This window comes from Galeopterus variegatus, unplaced genomic scaffold (assembly GCF_000696425.1).
Source record: "Galeopterus variegatus unplaced genomic scaffold, G_variegatus-3.0.2 Scaffold109, whole genome shotgun sequence".
NCBI lineage: Eukaryota > Metazoa > Chordata > Mammalia > Dermoptera > Cynocephalidae > Galeopterus > Galeopterus variegatus.
The window spans coordinates 771,322-787,517 of NW_007726220.1; the positions used below are offsets into that span (position 1 = coordinate 771,322).

Consider the following 16,196-nt stretch of genomic DNA (forward strand, 5'->3'; position numbering starts at 1 on the left):
AAAAAAAAAAAAAAAAAAGAATAATAATAATAATAATAAATAAATAAATAAATAAACAAGATTGCCTTCTAATGGTCACCGGTCTCATTAATTCACAGTCAGAGTGCAGTTTATGGCTTGAGGAATCTTCCCGGAAAAAACAATTCAATTAGGGCTCTCGGCAGCTCCCTAAGGAACCTCTGGTATCTCGCTTTTACTTACATAAATTGGGGGCAGACCAAATAGGCCCAGATCTTCCCAGAGAAATCCCACCCAGTCCAGAGAGAATACCCTTGTACACCCTCAATTAGAGCCACGCCAAGGGAGGCGGCTGCAGCAAGCACCACTTAAACAGCAACTGACGCCTAAAGCATCACTCTGTAAGTGTCACTTTCCAAGCTCAAACTCCCTGGCCTGGCATTCAGTCTGGCGCCAAGGAGCCTCTCCAACCCTTGTTCTCCCTCCTCTCTAAGCAGTCAAACAGGTTTCTTGTCTGCCCCAAAGGCTTCAATCATATGGACCCTATCTCTACAGAGAAGTCAGTCACCTGCCCATTCATTCATTCATTCATTCCCCAAATATTTACGCAGCCCTTACTCTGTGCCAGGCACAGACAAGAAAGTGAACAAAGGCCCTGTCCTCAAGGGGCTTACATTCTTATGGGAACCATGTACTAAGTATAGCCTGCTTATCTAATTTCTTTCCACCCTTCAAGACTCAAGTTCCACCTTCTTTGAGAGACCTTCTCTAACCACCCCAGCCCTCAGGGACTGCTTGCTCCCTCTGTACTTTGCCTCTTGCCAGGAGTCCGCCCAGCCCGAAGCACACCTAAGCAGGGATCAATGTCTTATCCTGAGCTTCCAAGCTCCTAATGAAGAGGGTGTGGGTTTCACTCTTAGTTCCCTGATGGGCCGTATGCTAAATGTCTGCTGGTTGATACCAGCTGACCTGCCTCTTTGACCCAGGCTCTTTTAATTAGCTGCTCTTAGTCCTTGCTGGCCAGCACAAAGACAGCCTCTTCAAATTTTACCTGACATACGGCAAGTGCTATGGGTGTGTTAGCTATTTATTGTTTTGGTGAACTTGTGGGCTCTGTCTTACACACAGCTGTGATGTCACCCCTCCGCATTCGGTGGCCTGGTTTCAAACAGGCTCAGCACTATGGAAGGACCAGTCTGGGCTTGGGGGTAAGTACCCCCATGGGACAGCAAAGGGGGCCCAGGAAGGAAGAGAAATTCTCATTCTCAATGTCAGTCAGAGCTGCTTATCTTTTTAGGAAAGAGTTGCTGGGGTGATTTGGGAGAACTACAGGTTCTCAGAAAGTAGCATTAGAGGGTTCAGGTCTGGCCTAAGAGACCCCAAAACTGCCCTTGCATGTTGGATGAGCTTTAGCGGGGAGGAAATGGAGTCAGCATGATCCCAGGGAAGAGGGACAGCCCACTGATCCAGGCCCAACCCAAAACTCAGTTCAGTTAAAATTAGATTTTTGGGAGAACTACAGGTTCTCAGAAAGTAGCATTAGAGGGTTCAGGTCTGGCCTAAGAGACCCTAAAACTGCCCTTGCATGTTGGATGAGCTTTAGCGGGGAGGAAATGAAGTCAGCATGATCCCAGGGAAGAGGGACAGCCCACTGATCCAGGCCCAACCCAAAACTCAGTTCAGTTAAAATTAGATTTGCCTATAAGATTTAAAATACCCACATATAATCAAGGGCTGCCTAAAAGTATCAGTTGATGTTTATCTGCATCTAAAGAGACCGTTTGGCCCAGTGTGGTGTGTGCAGACAACCTTGGGGAGACATGTCTGACTCAGACACTTGCAGGGGGAGTGAGTGCTGCAAAATGAGGCCCACACAGGCGATGGATGACTCAGGAATAACCCAGATCCTGGGCTTGCTCAGCAAGCGTTCTCTCACTGCCTCAGAAGCAAAGGGGGCAGGGAGGAGGGGACAAGAGGAGGGAGAGAAGGAGGCAGGCCAGCCAGCTGTGTACAGGCTGGTATCCCCAGGGAAGCCTGGGGTCCCTCAGCTCCAGCTCCCTGTCCCCCTGTGTGTTTCTGAATGCCATGACCTGAGGAGGGCTATGTGCTTCACTGTGGGACTTGGAGTGGGTCACAGTTTTTCCCCCAAACCTAAGAAGTGATCCACAGAAAGCAGCCATGACTTGAAATACCAGAATCTTTAAACCTTCCCAGTTCATAACAATTATGGGAAAAATTAAATTTTTGAATTGAAAAGGCCCTTAGAGTCAGAGCATGATGATGAGGACACAAGCACAGAACTCAGATCTGAGCTTACACCCCAACGTTTTCTAGCTGTGCAAGTGCCTGACACAGCCTCCAAAATAGGAGTTTAAAAATTGGCAGCTGATACAGGTAGCAAATATTTAACAAAATATTACAAATTAGGAAACAGAGTCCCAGAGAGGTTGTGCTTTGCCTAAGGTCACACAGTTAGGCAACAAAGAGCTAAGACCAGATCACAGGTCTCTTGACCTTCTGCCCCATCCAGCATGTTTTCTGTTGGAATTCACTTCCCTGCCTCTCCTTTCTCCTACTGGAGGGCCTACAACATTTTGAGGGAAAGAAAAGGACCTCCATGTCAAAAGCTCCACCAACAAAGGCTCTGGGAAGGACGGTCCCAAGTTTGACTTTGGCCCTTATACGCCTTCACACAAACACAGGTGTGTTTGAGGGATTGATGAGAAGTTGGAGCTGAGCTGGCCAGGGCTCCAGATCACCTGGCTCCTTCAGCCCTTCCTTCCTACAGGAGAAACTGATGTCCCTCCTCCTCATAACCATCCAGGTTACCAATGTAGATGTGTCTGGTCATTTACTCTCCTCAAAATCTCCTTACCCCCCATACCAGCCAGCCACCAAAACAAACAAACAAAAAATCAATATAAACCCCCCTTGCATCTCTTGTTCCTCTTGATCCTCACAATCGTCCAGCATGTTGGCCAGGCAGGAAAGAGGACAAGGCCTTGGGTTAGAAGCCCAGGAATTGTTTGTGTCCTTTGCTACTTCTTTGCTAAGTGATCACAGGCAGGATACAACCCAAGAATCGGTTTCCTTAGGCGTAAAATGGGTATGTCAATATCACCTGTTATTTTAACCCACAGGACGACTGCGAAGATCAGAATTAAATATTGTACACGCAAGTGCTTTGGAAACAAATTACAGTACTAATGAGAATTACTATTAAACGCCTCCAGTCTTGCAGGGCTAAAGAAAGTTGTGCCACCTGTTCCCAACACAGAGACTGCCTCTCGGGGATCCTTCTGGGCCCCGAGGGTAACCAAAAGCAGCCCAGCACCCTTTCTGCTCAGAGGCAGGAGATCACAAGGTCAGCCACCCCCTGCTGACTAAAGGAAAGCCTTTAACTGGTATACCCCTGCCCAAGCAGACCACTGAGAGGGCACAAGGAGAGAGATGGCAGGCAGGGTCACTACTAGAGAATAAGGTATAGGCACAGCCTGACTGCAGGATTTGGGAGCACCATACAGATTCACAGGGACAGAGGACAGGCCCAAAGCCAGGCACAGACATGTGCAGCTTTTTTGGGAGAGGGCTTCCACCATCGACAGCTGCCCAAGCCCTAGAGGGAGTCCTACAATTCCCGAGTGCAGGGCCGTGTGCCTCTGCTGAGGAGAATGTGAGAGGCAGAAGATGCAGCTGTACCCTTTTAGGAGGCTATCCAAGACTCAAACAGAAAACAAATAGCAATTCAGCATCACTGAAGATAACCTCTCTGAGACATTTCCTCATCTGCTAAACAGAGATAGCCTTTATCTCATATGATTTTAGTAGGGATTAAATGAGATTACTTTTATAAAGTGCCTGACACTACTCTGTAGATACTCAATAAATGGTAATTATTATTAAAACACACACACACACCCAACAGAGGAGATGTCACAGGGCAGGCTAGGACTGATGCCAAATTTGTGGATAAATAAGAGAAAAGGGTTTGGGGGAGAAATGGAAAGCAACTGCTGGTGGCTGGAGTGGGCTGGGAAGACCTTCCAAAAGGGGAGGAATCTGAACAGGCCCTGAAAGCCACTACAATAAGCTGGGCACTCTGCTGGGCTCCCTCCCCTGCTCAATCTCTACCTTGGTCTTAGAAGGTGGAGACAGTATCTTCACCTTACTGATAAGGCAAGTCAGGTTCAGAGAAATGCGGTGCATGAACTCCAAGGTCCATGGTCACACAAGTGCTGAGAGGAAGTGTCAGGGCAGAGCCCACGTCTTTCTTTTATACCAGATCTGGATGGAATGGGGCTGGCTGGGAACGAGAAGAAAGGTGAGCTGAGCCATGTGGACGCTCAGAGGAATGAAGTCCAGGCAATCTGACCGACCTGGGCCCTCCATATGTCCTACCTGAAGCTTTCCTCCTAGTCCCTGGCTGACCTTCCTCCCACTGTCCTGCAGTCAGTCAGCAGTTTCCCCAAAGAGAAAAAGGTCACTTTCTTTTTAGAGAGTCCCATCTGGGCTTCTTGAGACAGTTTCAAGGTGACCTTTAAGCTGTTGGTTCTTCTCTCATTTTGAGAAGTGGGAGAGGTGAGTTCTAGTGTCATTTTTACAGGAAACCAGTTGTGGTCTGATATCCATGCATGTGAAGTGGGCAATACAGCCCCCTTTCTCCCCTACTCATAGACTTGTTCTGAGGAGGAAATGGCAGGATACGCCTTGCAAAGACCAAAACTAACAAAAGCTATTAGATGTAAAGGGACAAAAGAAACCTTTTTGTCCCTGGTCAGAAGACAAAGATGAATACCTGCTTCATGGGCTCCCAGGCCTCTGCCAGGCATTCCGGGTCAGTAATAGGGGTAAACAAACACAGGGGATGCCAGTGGTGAGCTGGGTTACAGTGAGGTTCTCCCTTGGAACAAGCACTGGACTGGGAGTCAGGTGAACTGGGAACAAAGCAGAATTCATGCAGGGTCAGGGCCAGCCCATGGCTCACTTGGGAGAGTGTGGTGATGATAACACCACGGCCACAGATTCAGATCCCTATACAGGTATGGCCAGTTAGCTCACTTGAGAGAGCGTGGTGCTGACAACACCAAGTCAAGGGTTAAGATCCCCTTACCGGTCATCTTTAAAAAAAAAAAAGAAAGAATTCATGCAGGGTCCAAACCACAGTGTGGGGTGGGTGTGGGGAATGAACCTAACCCCAAGCCTTTGGGTCACTCTCACAGTTCTCCTAATAGTCCAAATCTCCCTCACTCCACTAGTCCTTCCCTGCCAAGGAAAAGGCAAGGATCCCTGACTGTCAGAGACAGGAAAAAGGCCCAGAGAAGGGAACTGACTTGCCTAATGTCACCCACTGAGTCAGAGTTAAGAGGGAACCCAGAGGCATCTGCTCTAGAGCTTCAGCTCTGATGCTGCCCCTCCCACCCAGCAGTCTTTGCAAGTGTCTACCTGAGGCTCTGCTCCATGATCGGGATAGGAACGAGAGCTGCACACAGCACTTTCTATTCTTAAAGGATGGGTGCCTGGCAAGGGAAGCAGCTGCCACAGATGACAGAATGAGGGCTCCAATGAAACTCCTGCCCACGCTGGAATGTGGAGAGAATAGGCAAGACCCCAAAATAAGCTCCCGGGCTCTTGGGTATCTGATTGTGCAGAGGGAGCATGGCCTCAGCCCTCCGCCCCATCCCCCCAAACAGCTAGTGCTATCTCCTCTCCCCACATGACCAGCACTGGAGGCAGCTCAAGGAAGAGTAAAATCAGTAGGACACACCCCAAACCATGAACTGATTGTGCAGAGGGAGCATGGCCTCAGCCCTCCGCCCCATCCCCCCAAACAGCTAGTGCTGTCTCCTCTCCCCACATGACCAGCACTGGAGGCAGCTCAAGGAAGAGTAAAATCAGTAGGACACACCCCAAACCATGACACCTTAAGGAGGGACATCCAGTAGCAGCCTAGGTTTGGAAGATTTGTAATCCTCCAGCCTCAGAAGACTGTAGGATGCTGAGGCAGGGACGCATTTGCCTTATGTAGTTAAAATATTAATGGGGCAGCTGCCACTCATTGAACGCTTCCTGTATGTACAAAGTCAGCTGTATATGCATTAACTTATGTCATCATCACATCGGTAGCACTATAGCTAGATACTATTATTTCCCGTTTTAGACATGAGGCTCAGATAGGCTTCTTGAGACAGGGTAGGGTAAGTGGCAGAGTGGTGGGCGATTTCGACACTGCAAAGGTGAAGGGGAAAAAATGGGCCTTCACTTTGGCCACCTGAACAGGGACCGTTGAGATCTTTTGGCCACCTTTCTCCACACTCTTCCCCATGATGGCCAGATGCTAGGCCTCCTCTGTTTTCAGAAGCCAAAACATGCCAACTCCAGAGAAACAGATTTTTGGAACTGCAAAGGAGATCACGTCCAGCCTCCTTATTTTAGGATGGGAAAACTGAGACCCAAAGCTGAGTGACTTGCCAGAGATTCCTGAGTCAGTGGAATGGCAGAAATATCAGACCTGGAAGGGGCCACAAAGACCAGCTGATGTGTAGGGAGGTATGATTAGCCCAAGGTCACAGAGGGAGGTGGGATGAGAAGCCAGGTTTCCTGACTTCTAGACGGATACCCTTGCCATGGCACCGTCTCAGCTCTCCAGCTGCCTAGGGTCCTGGGCACAGCACTCTGGTGGTCACAAAGCAGGCCAGGCCAAGCCTGACCCCAAGACTAAAGATATCAGGCCTGAAGGGACAAACTTCTGACTGCCCAGAGTAGGGCCTTTGCAGTGATGCCATCGTCCCACAGCAGGCACTGAGACCTGCAGTGTGTGTGCCAGCCCCCAATGCCCTGATACAATGCCAGGTGTGGTTGGGAGGTGAGGGGGTTATAGAGAGGAGGCAATTTATAGACAGCACTTGTGAGATCTCTTCTTGGTCTCACACAGGCAAATGACACATCACGGCCAGTTTCTTACAACAAATTAGGACAAGTTTTCATGACTCAATTGGTATGGTCAAATTTAGAGATTCTTGCCCACTTCACAGGTGAGGGAGACCTGCAGAAAAAGGTCCCAGCTGTTCAAGGTCATGCATTTATGTCACAATCAGTACATATGGTTCCCATTGCCCAGTCCTTGATTTTTTGCAGGAAGCTGGCTGCCATCAGGGTACAGGCCCTGTCACTGCAACCAGCTCAGCACCAAAGCCCTGCATTGGGAAGCCATCTCCTGGATCTATCAAAACAGAGGCACCAGTGCCCTCCTGCAGTTTGTCCCTGAGCCTGCCTCACACCAGCCTGGCATCACCACTCAGCTCCTGTATAGCATGTCCTTGGGAAGACTGCAAGGTTTCCTGCCAAGAGTCTCAGACTCCCCAAACCCAAATCTTAGGCAAAGAGAAGAGCAGAATCCCAGGACCTCACGCCTTCCACTAGCTAGGGGCAGGCCAAAGAAGCAAAGGCAGTTTCAAACCCCCCCCATGGACACACTTCCAAGGACTTCTGGGCTATGCAGGCTCTGGTGAGCTCCACCAATCACCTAGCAGAACAGGGCGATCACACCTGGCAGGGAGACCAACCCTCTGTAAGGGAACAACTTTTTTGTTTTCTTCTCCCAAAAAAGAACATTTCAAAGTCTCTTTAGACCAGAACACCCCTAGCCTCTCCCCCATGTACCTCTTCTACTTGATTGAGCAGCAGGCCAACATGACTGGTTGGTCCAGACAGCACCTTGAGGCATAACCAGGTGCCAACCTGGGAGTGAGCTGGGGTCAGACCAAGCCTCAACCTCCTCTACAATCGCTCCACTCCCTGTCCCATAGACTGTATAAAGGATGGTATTCCTGGGCCGGAAACTGACTCAGGGGCTCCTACCAGCCTGGTCAGGCAAAGCTGACAACATTCTGGGGAAGAAGCAAAGTGAGAATATGGGGCTCCCTGGTGTTTCATCATACTTGTAAGTCTCCTGCACCCAGGTCCCTGCTATATGCAAACTTCTCAAGCAGGCCATCCTGGAACACCCTCCCATGAAGTATGTAACATATTGCACTGGTTGCTGTTGCTAGAGCAGAATGTGTGCCACTTGCTAGAAGACACTTCTCTCAGTCTCACACACAGCTGGGTGCCTGACTCCCCTCAGGGTCTGGTCCAGCCAGAGGAGACCTGCCAGGCCTGGAAGCCTTGCTGAAGTTACCTAGTATCATCAGAAGCATCCCATCCTCTAATACTGCTCTCTGCCATGCACGACACTGGTTCCAATCTTGGGAAGCATCAGAGCTGGAGTTTGAGAAGGACCAAGAAGGCAAGATGAAGGCTGCCTATGTTACAGGAATAGTTCAGATCTTTACTCCTGGGCAGCCTCAAATGGTAAGAGATGGGGCAAGAAGCTCACCAGTCTTGTGGCAGTGGTAGCAGCAGCGGCGGCATCAGAGCAAATTGGACTTACCTATCTTCATGAGGCAGGCCAGCAGGATCCAGAGGGAGATCTCGAAGGGTATGCGAACATGTTTGTAGTCGATGCCCAAGACGGGAAAGGGCTTTCGATTCTTCGTGCCATGTTCAGTGATGGAATGGTTAACAGGGCGGCTCTCCGGGGTGACCTCCAGTGGGGCAGTGGTGACATCCCCAATTGAGCGTTCCCGTGGTGGCTCTGACCCTCGGATGGTGCTGGCAGTAGGGCTGGGCTGGAGGCCATGGCTCCTTAGAACAGGTAGCAGCCCCACCAAGGCTACCACCACTAGCAACGAAGGGAAGATCCGAGGCGGAGAGAGGCCACAGATGCCAGACCACAGAAGCATCGTGTTGCTTCCCCAGACCAGCAGGTCTCAACCCTTAGCGAAGTGAGAGTAAGACCTGGGACATAGGTAGCAGGGGGGTCAGCAAGTGGGAAGACAGACTGGGGTAGTCCCTAGGAAAAGTTCATGTTTTAGAGTATTTTCGTGGAAGCAGTCCTCTGGGGGTGTAGGGAGGCTGGGTTTGCAATCTGGAACTCCAAACTGGCGAAGAGGGACAAGGACCCAGGAAGGACCACGGGAGGAAACCAAAAGGTCTGGAATTCCAGGCCTGGGAGAGGGGGTGGGAGGAGAAGACTGCGCCCTAGGGACAGAGGAAGGGACAGGATAGGCTGGACCCCACGCAAGGCAAAGGAAGAGAAAAGGCTGGGATCTTTGGCTGAGGAAAGTGGCTGAGGAGCTGGGACTCTGGGCTAAGGTAAGGGTTTGGGAGCCTGAACTAAAGGAAGGGGGCAGAAGGGGGTGAGACCCAGTCCGGGAAAAGGAGAGAGGGGGCTGGAAGCCCACGCTGCGAGGAAGTAGTGAAGCCAGAAAACGGCCGGGAGGTTCCCCACCCGGAGAAGGGCCGGGGTCCTGGCGCGCCGGGCTGAGATTCCGGGGAAATGGAGGCGGAAGGCGGAGGCAGGCGGCCTGGCGGGAAGGCGCCTCGGCGCGGGCTGCGGGCGGCTCGCGGTGGGCCAGCAGCAACACGCCCCTCCTTGCGGCCCCGGCAGGGCGCGGCGCTCCGCCCCGGCCCAGCTGCAGCGCCTCTAAGTCCAGCTGCGGCTCCAGTGCTAGCTCCAAGCCCGGCCCCCGCCCCGGAACCCGCGGTAGCGGACTGAAGCCTATCTGAGCCCGGCGCTGCCACTTATAGGCACCAGCGAGCGGCCGGCGAGCGGGCTAGAGGGATCTGTCAACGCCCGCGCAGCGCAGCGGCCCCTATCGCCCAAAGAAGGAAGTACCGTGTAGGAAGAGGAAGAAGAGTCAGATGGAAAAAAAAAAAAAAAAAAAGCCCTGACTCTACAGAGATTCTAACTAACACGGGTAAAATACTGTACTATAAGCGCTTTCACATCCACACCCGCAGTCAAAAAAAAAAAAAAAAAAAAAAAAAAAAAAAAAAAAAAAAAAAAAAAAAAAAAAAAAAAAAAAGTCCTGACTCTACAGAGATTCTAACTAACACGGGTAAAATACTGTACTATAAGCGCTTTCACATCCACACCCGCAGTCTCATGAAGGCTTCCCAGTAATCCTGTGAAGCATATATTCTTATGTTAGTTACTATGTGACCTTGAGCAAGTTACTTAACCTCTCTTTTTCACAGCTTTCTCATCTGTAAAGCAGAGATAGTAGCAGTGCCCATATCAGAGGGATAATGGAATGACTAAATGAGATAACGCCCGTAAAGTGTTTAGAATGCACCCTGGCACATTACTATGCTTCCAATTTTACAGGTGAGGAAACAGGTGAAGAGAGTTCCTTAGCTAGTATATAAGTAGTTGTATTCGTTTGCTAGGGCTGCCATAACAAAGTACCACAAACTGGGTGGCTGAGTCAACAGAAATTCATTGTCTCACAGTTCTGGAGGCCAGAAGTCCGAAACCAAGATGTTGGCAAGGTTGGTTTCTGCTGAGGTCCATGAGGGAGAATCTTCCATGCCTCTCTCCTACCTTCTGGCAATGTTTGGTATTCCTTGAGCATAACTCCAGTCTTCACATAGAGTTCTCCCTGTCTCTGGGTCCAAATTTTGCCTTTTTGTAAGGACACCCAGTCAGATTGGATCAGGGGTCTACCCTGATGACTTCATTTTAAACTGATCATCGTCAAAGACCCTATGCAAATAAGACTGAGTTCACAGGCACTAGGGGTTGGAACTTCAAATTCTTTGTGGTAAACACAATTCAGTCCACAACAGTAGTGGAAGTGAGATCTGAACCTATGGTGTTGGTTGGAATTGGTAAGGTCAAAAGATCATGGCTCTATAATGGAACAGATATTTAGATTGAATTGCTCCTAGTTAGTGGCCATGCATGGATATTTTTTCAAAAGCTCTAATGTATAACTAGGGTTGAGAATTATTGAAATTACTGAAACACTGTCCCTGTTTTTACAGAAGAGTAAATTAAGGCCAAGAAAATCAATGTATTAGCTCAAAGACACAAAGTGATTTTAGAGAGGTTCAGTTCAGTTCAATAATTAAGTACAAGTGCTGCGTAATGTGGATAGCCAAATTATAAGATCTTGGGTAAATCAGTCACTGTTCCACAGTTTCTTCCTCCATAATGGGGGACAACAAGAGTGCCAGCCTTGTGGGACTGTTATGAAGCTATTACCCAATGTCGTGAAGCACTCAGAGCAGCACCTGACAAGCACCACATATATTTAGCATCATTATCTTTATTTACATATATAAGGGGGCCTCAAATGTAGGCTTGATGTTGGGACCACGTGAAGTTACACATTCAGTCACAGAGACAATTGACAGGTTAGAAAGAAGACCCTCACATCTGTAGCGTGCTATGAATTTAATAATTTTAAGTACATTAATTGCTGTATATTGTGCATGTTAAAAACATTATCTTGTTAAGGCCGGCCTGTGGCTCACTCGGGAGAGCGTGGTGCCGAGAACACCAAGGCCCTGGGTTCGGATCCTATATAGGGATGGCCGGTTAGCTCACTGGTTGAGCATGGTGCTGACAACACCAAGTCAAGGGTTAAGATCCCCTTACCGGTCATCTTTTTCTTAAAAAAAACCCAAAAGACATTATCTTGTTAAATGTAATCAATTAGGGCCGAGCCCGTGGCGCACTCGGGAGAGTGTGGCGCTGGGAGCGCAGCAGCGCTCCCACCATGGGTTCGGATCCTATATAGGGATGACCGGTGCGCTCACAGCACTCACTGGCTAAGCGTGGTGCGGCCGGTCTCAAAAAGGACAAAAAAAAAAATGTAATCAATTAAAATATACTGCAATATTTGTAACCTTGTTTGAACAAATCCTCATTTTTTAACTAATGCAGGCCCATACTGCTCTTGGCTCAGAGAGGCCATGTCTCTACAGACCCTTTCCCCATCAGATCTAGGACAGCCTCAGGATGTCCTAGGTGCCATCTCCTCCTGCTTAGGCCATGTTTGCTCCCTAACCCCCTCACTGAATCCTTCGAGTGCAGGGAATCAACAGATACGTAGCAAATAATGCATGGCACTGGGAAAGGATCCGTTTGGCCACTTATTAGCTGTGCATCATGAGCAAGTCATATTTTGTTTCTGTCCCCCAGTTTGTTCCTGTATATAAAAGGTGGGTGGGGTTATATACCTTCCTTGTAAGGTTATTGCAAGGATTAAGAGGCCAGTGTATGTCAAGCACAGTTCCTGTAGTTGGCACTCAGCAACTGTGTTCATTTCCTTCTTTCTTTTGTCGTCCTATCACAGCCCTGAAACGCCTTCTTCAAATCTCCCCTTCACTCACTCTGCTCTAATCACACCACTTCTCTGCTGTTTCTCAAACACTGCCAAGCACAGCACCCCTCTGCCTTGGAGACTTAGCACTTGCTATTCCTTCTGCCTGGAACACTCTTCTCCAGATATCCACTGTGCTACCTCCCTTACCTCCTTTAAGCCTTTCCATGAATCTCCCTTCTCAACAAGGCCTACTACGTGGTAACCCAATTTAATAGTAACACTCCCTTTGCCCAATTGCAACCACTACCACCCAGTCCCAGCCCTTTACCCTGCTCTTTTTTTTCTTTTTTCCATAGTATGTTTCACCTTCTTACATATGGCATAATTTGCCTGTTTATTATCTTTATTGTTTACTGCCCTTTCCTGCCTCTGGGATATGAGCTCCAGGAGGGGGGCCATGTCTGTCATGACTATCACTGTTTCTCCATCACCTAAAACCATGCGCAGTGCATATAGAGACTCAATAAATATTTGTTGAATGAATAAATGAATCACAGGATGCATTATTTGCACATGAGAAAACCGAAGCTCCAAAATAAGAATCACTAGTCTGAGGCCACAGAGCTGCAAAGAAGAAGAGCCAGATTTGGATCCAGGCGTGCCTGTGCAGCCCTGAAATCCAAGCTTTTCCCACTTCTCCAGACTGATAGCCACCAAGAAAAAACACACATACCCTGGGCAACTGCAGTAGAGTTTGGAGGATGGTAAGGAGTTAGAATTTGGGATTCAGTGAGTTGCTTTTAAGCTAAGTTCATAATTCACTCAATAAACATTTAGTGAGTTCCTACTATGTATAACTGCAATCAGTAATGAATCTGATAAACACCCATCATCAAACTTGATATTCTAATGTCCACTCACCGACTGGATGTCCCACAGACACCTCTATCTCTACAGAAACAAAACTCAACCCACCATTTTCCCCTGAACTTGCTCCCACTCCACATTCTCAGAATCATGGGTGTGTGCACTTGTTTTAAAATACAGATTTCTTGGCCCTGCTGGAAAGGTTAGAATTTAGCAGACCTGAGGGGACAGGCCCAGGATTTGCATTTTTAATTAGAGCCCCAGGAAGATTCCGATGCAGATTGTCTACAGTCCACACTTTGGAATACCCTGGCCTGGACTATTGAAGTACACTTTCCATTACCCCCACCTGCATTCCAGCCTCCACAAAGCTTTCAGGAAGAACTTTCTGGGCCATGGTCATCCCCTGTTTAGACAGGTACATACCCCATTCCTGGCATGACACTCAAAGTCCTTCACACATTCTTGCCCACAAACTTTTTTTTCCTAATTATTTATTTTAAAAATGTAGGGCCGAGCCCGTGGTGCACTCGGGAGAGTGCGGCACTGGGAGCGAAGTGACGCTCCCGCCGCGGGTTCAGATCCTATATAGGAATGGCTGGTATGCTCACTGGCTGAGCGCGGTGTGGGTGACACCACACCAAGGGTTGCGATCCCCTTACCAGTCACGAAAAAGAAAAAAAAAAAAAATGAAATAAAAATAAAAATGTAAAAATTATGGGGCTGGCCTGTGGCTCACTCGGGAGAGTGTGGTGCTGATAACACCAAGGCCATGGGTTCGGATCCGGTCGGTTGGCTCACTGGGTGAGCGTGGTGCTGACACCACCAAGTCAAGAGTTAAGATCCCCTTACCGGTCATCTTTTAAAAGAAAAAAAATAATTTAAAAAATTTTTAGGGCTGGCCCGGTGGCGCACTGCTACAGTGCGCCGCTTGGGAGCGTGGTGGCGCTCCCGCCGAGGGTTCGGATCCCACATACAGACCGGTTCCCGCTCACTGGCTGAGCGAGGTGCGGGAGCAACACCGAGGGTTGCGATCCCGTTGCCGGACACGAAAAAAAAAGACAAAAAGGAAAAAAAAAATTTTTTTTTAAATTAAAATGTAAAGGGCCGACCCGTGGCTCACTTGGGAGAGTGTGGTGCTGATAACACCAAGGCCTTGGGTTCGGATCCCATACAGGGATGGCTGGTTCGCTCACTGGTGAGCGTGGTGCTGACAACACCAAGTCAAGGGTTAAGATCCCCTTACCGGTCATCTTTTAAAAAAAAAAAAAAAAAAAACTTAAAATGTAAAAATTATAAAATAACCCCCAAATTTTCAACTTTCGGAATTATCAGCTGTTACAATTTGTTATATTTGCTTTCAATATATTTTCTCTTCTGTTTTCATTGTGTTTTACAGTCTGCATCGTTTTATAAAATTTTTAAACCTTTTGGTGTGCAGATGGCAGGCCTGTGTGCTTCCACCCACCTTTCCTCCAGGACCTGGTGAGTCCCACAGAAGCAACTTGCATCCCTAGCCACCAAATGCATGTGGGCTTTTCTCGCTGTGGCCACAGGCACATCCAAAAAGACCTTTTGCCCTGATAGGTGACACCAGCATTTTGCTGGCGTGACCTGGAACCTCTGGGAAGGCTTGAGTCAGCGTCGCCTCTGTGCCCCAAGGGAGGCACTAGGCCAGTAGAGCAGGTCCCTCTGGATGGGTGCCACAGGTGGGACACTGAGCACTCCATGCCTGTGGGCGCACTTGGCACTTTCTCCTGAAAGCTGTGCCAAGCTTTCTCCTCCTCCATGTGAGAGGAGAAGCCATCAGTGAGTACCTCAAATTTGCCGTGTTGTCTGGTGGAAGAGTTTTTGGTGGCAAAAGTGTGCCCTCCACGTTCTAATGTTCAGGCTAAAACCACTCCTGAGTGTGGTTGCTCAGGGTATGTGGAGAAAATCACAGGCAGCTTGTCTAAGAGGAATGAGCTCTAGGTACACTGCTAGTGCCACTGGTCCACTCAGAGTCCTGAGGCATGAAGCTGGGGACCAGACCCCTCTCCCACAACCAGGCACACCACCAGTGCCACCATCAACTAGGTAAGGAACATGCCAAAAACATCACCTCCATGTGAGTGGTCCACCACAGCCACCACAATAACCATGGCTGTCACAAAAGCAGCTAGACACGACAACCACCATGCAGACGGTCCGCCAGCCACTGGAGTGCATTGACACAAGGAGAGTCACCAGCAGAGACCAAAGAAAAGAAGAGGATGTCTCTCTCCACAAAGCCCTTTCCAGAGTGACAGAAGAAGCATTTGCTCTACGATAATATTGGGAGACCTGATCACACCTCTCAGCGTTGGACAGATCATCTAGGCAACAAATCAACAGAGTAACCATTACTCTTTCAGAAGGAGAGAAGAAATCTAGGGTAATTGGCAGCGGGGGGTGGGGAGAGATTAGACAAGGGGCATAAAGAATAAATACGATTTATAATAATATATATGCTAATAATATCGCTTTGATCAGCGTATGTCAATGTTGAACCCCAAAAATATGTATAATCAATTATGATTCAATAAAAATTTTTTAAAAATAAGAGGAATGAGTTCTGAAGCTGCTGCTCAGCTCTGTGGAACAAGCCTTAGTCTGGAAGTTCAAAGGGGCTGTCGTGGATGTGGCCTTGGTCTTCGCTTGCTTTGTCTTCATTGGTCAGCGACAAATGGACAGAAAATCTCTGGAAAAGGTCCAGGAGCAAATCCAGCTGATATAGCTGCATTCCACCCTTTTACCCTGGGTCTTAGAGAACCCAGAGAAAGTGGGATGGGCTGATTTGCACACTTGGTTCTTTGGAGCTACATTTTCCCTTATCTTCATCTTCCAGATCATTAAGGAGCAGAATAAAAGGAGTAAAAAAATTTTTTTAAATCCTTTGAACCATCAATGACATTCTCCCTTCCTCCAGCCCCTAGACTACCTCCTTCATGAGTGTTATGTGTTATTTTGACACTTCCTTACACCACCCTCCCAGATAGTCAAAAATTCAAGAGAGTTGTCTACACTGGCTGCATTGTTTCTCTCCTCCCATCTGCTGACCCAGGTCCAGCTGGGCTTTCACGCCATGTGCTGAACCTAAACTGCTCTTGTCAATGTCGCCAGTGACCTCCATGTTGTTCAATCAAATGGTCATTTCTTTTTTTTTTTTTTTTTTTTTTTTTTTTTTTTTTTTTTTTTCCG

The 16,196-nt window shown here is 48.4% G+C and overlaps 1 protein-coding gene across 1 annotated transcript in view; it reads right to left on the reverse strand.

The window, feature by feature from the left end:
- The window catches only part of SLC9A1 (solute carrier family 9, subfamily A (NHE1, cation proton antiporter 1), member 1), a 70,136-nt gene extending 60,660 nt beyond the window's left edge, over window positions 1-9,476 (reverse strand). Inside the window, exon 1 of the mRNA XM_008586287.1 lies at window positions 8,387-9,476. Coding sequence (XP_008584509.1) covers window positions 8,387-8,738 — 352 coding nt within the window. The 5' untranslated portion in view covers window positions 8,739-9,476. The remainder of the gene's footprint in view (window positions 1-8,386) is intronic.
- Between the last annotated feature and the right edge of the window lie 6,720 nt (window positions 9,477-16,196).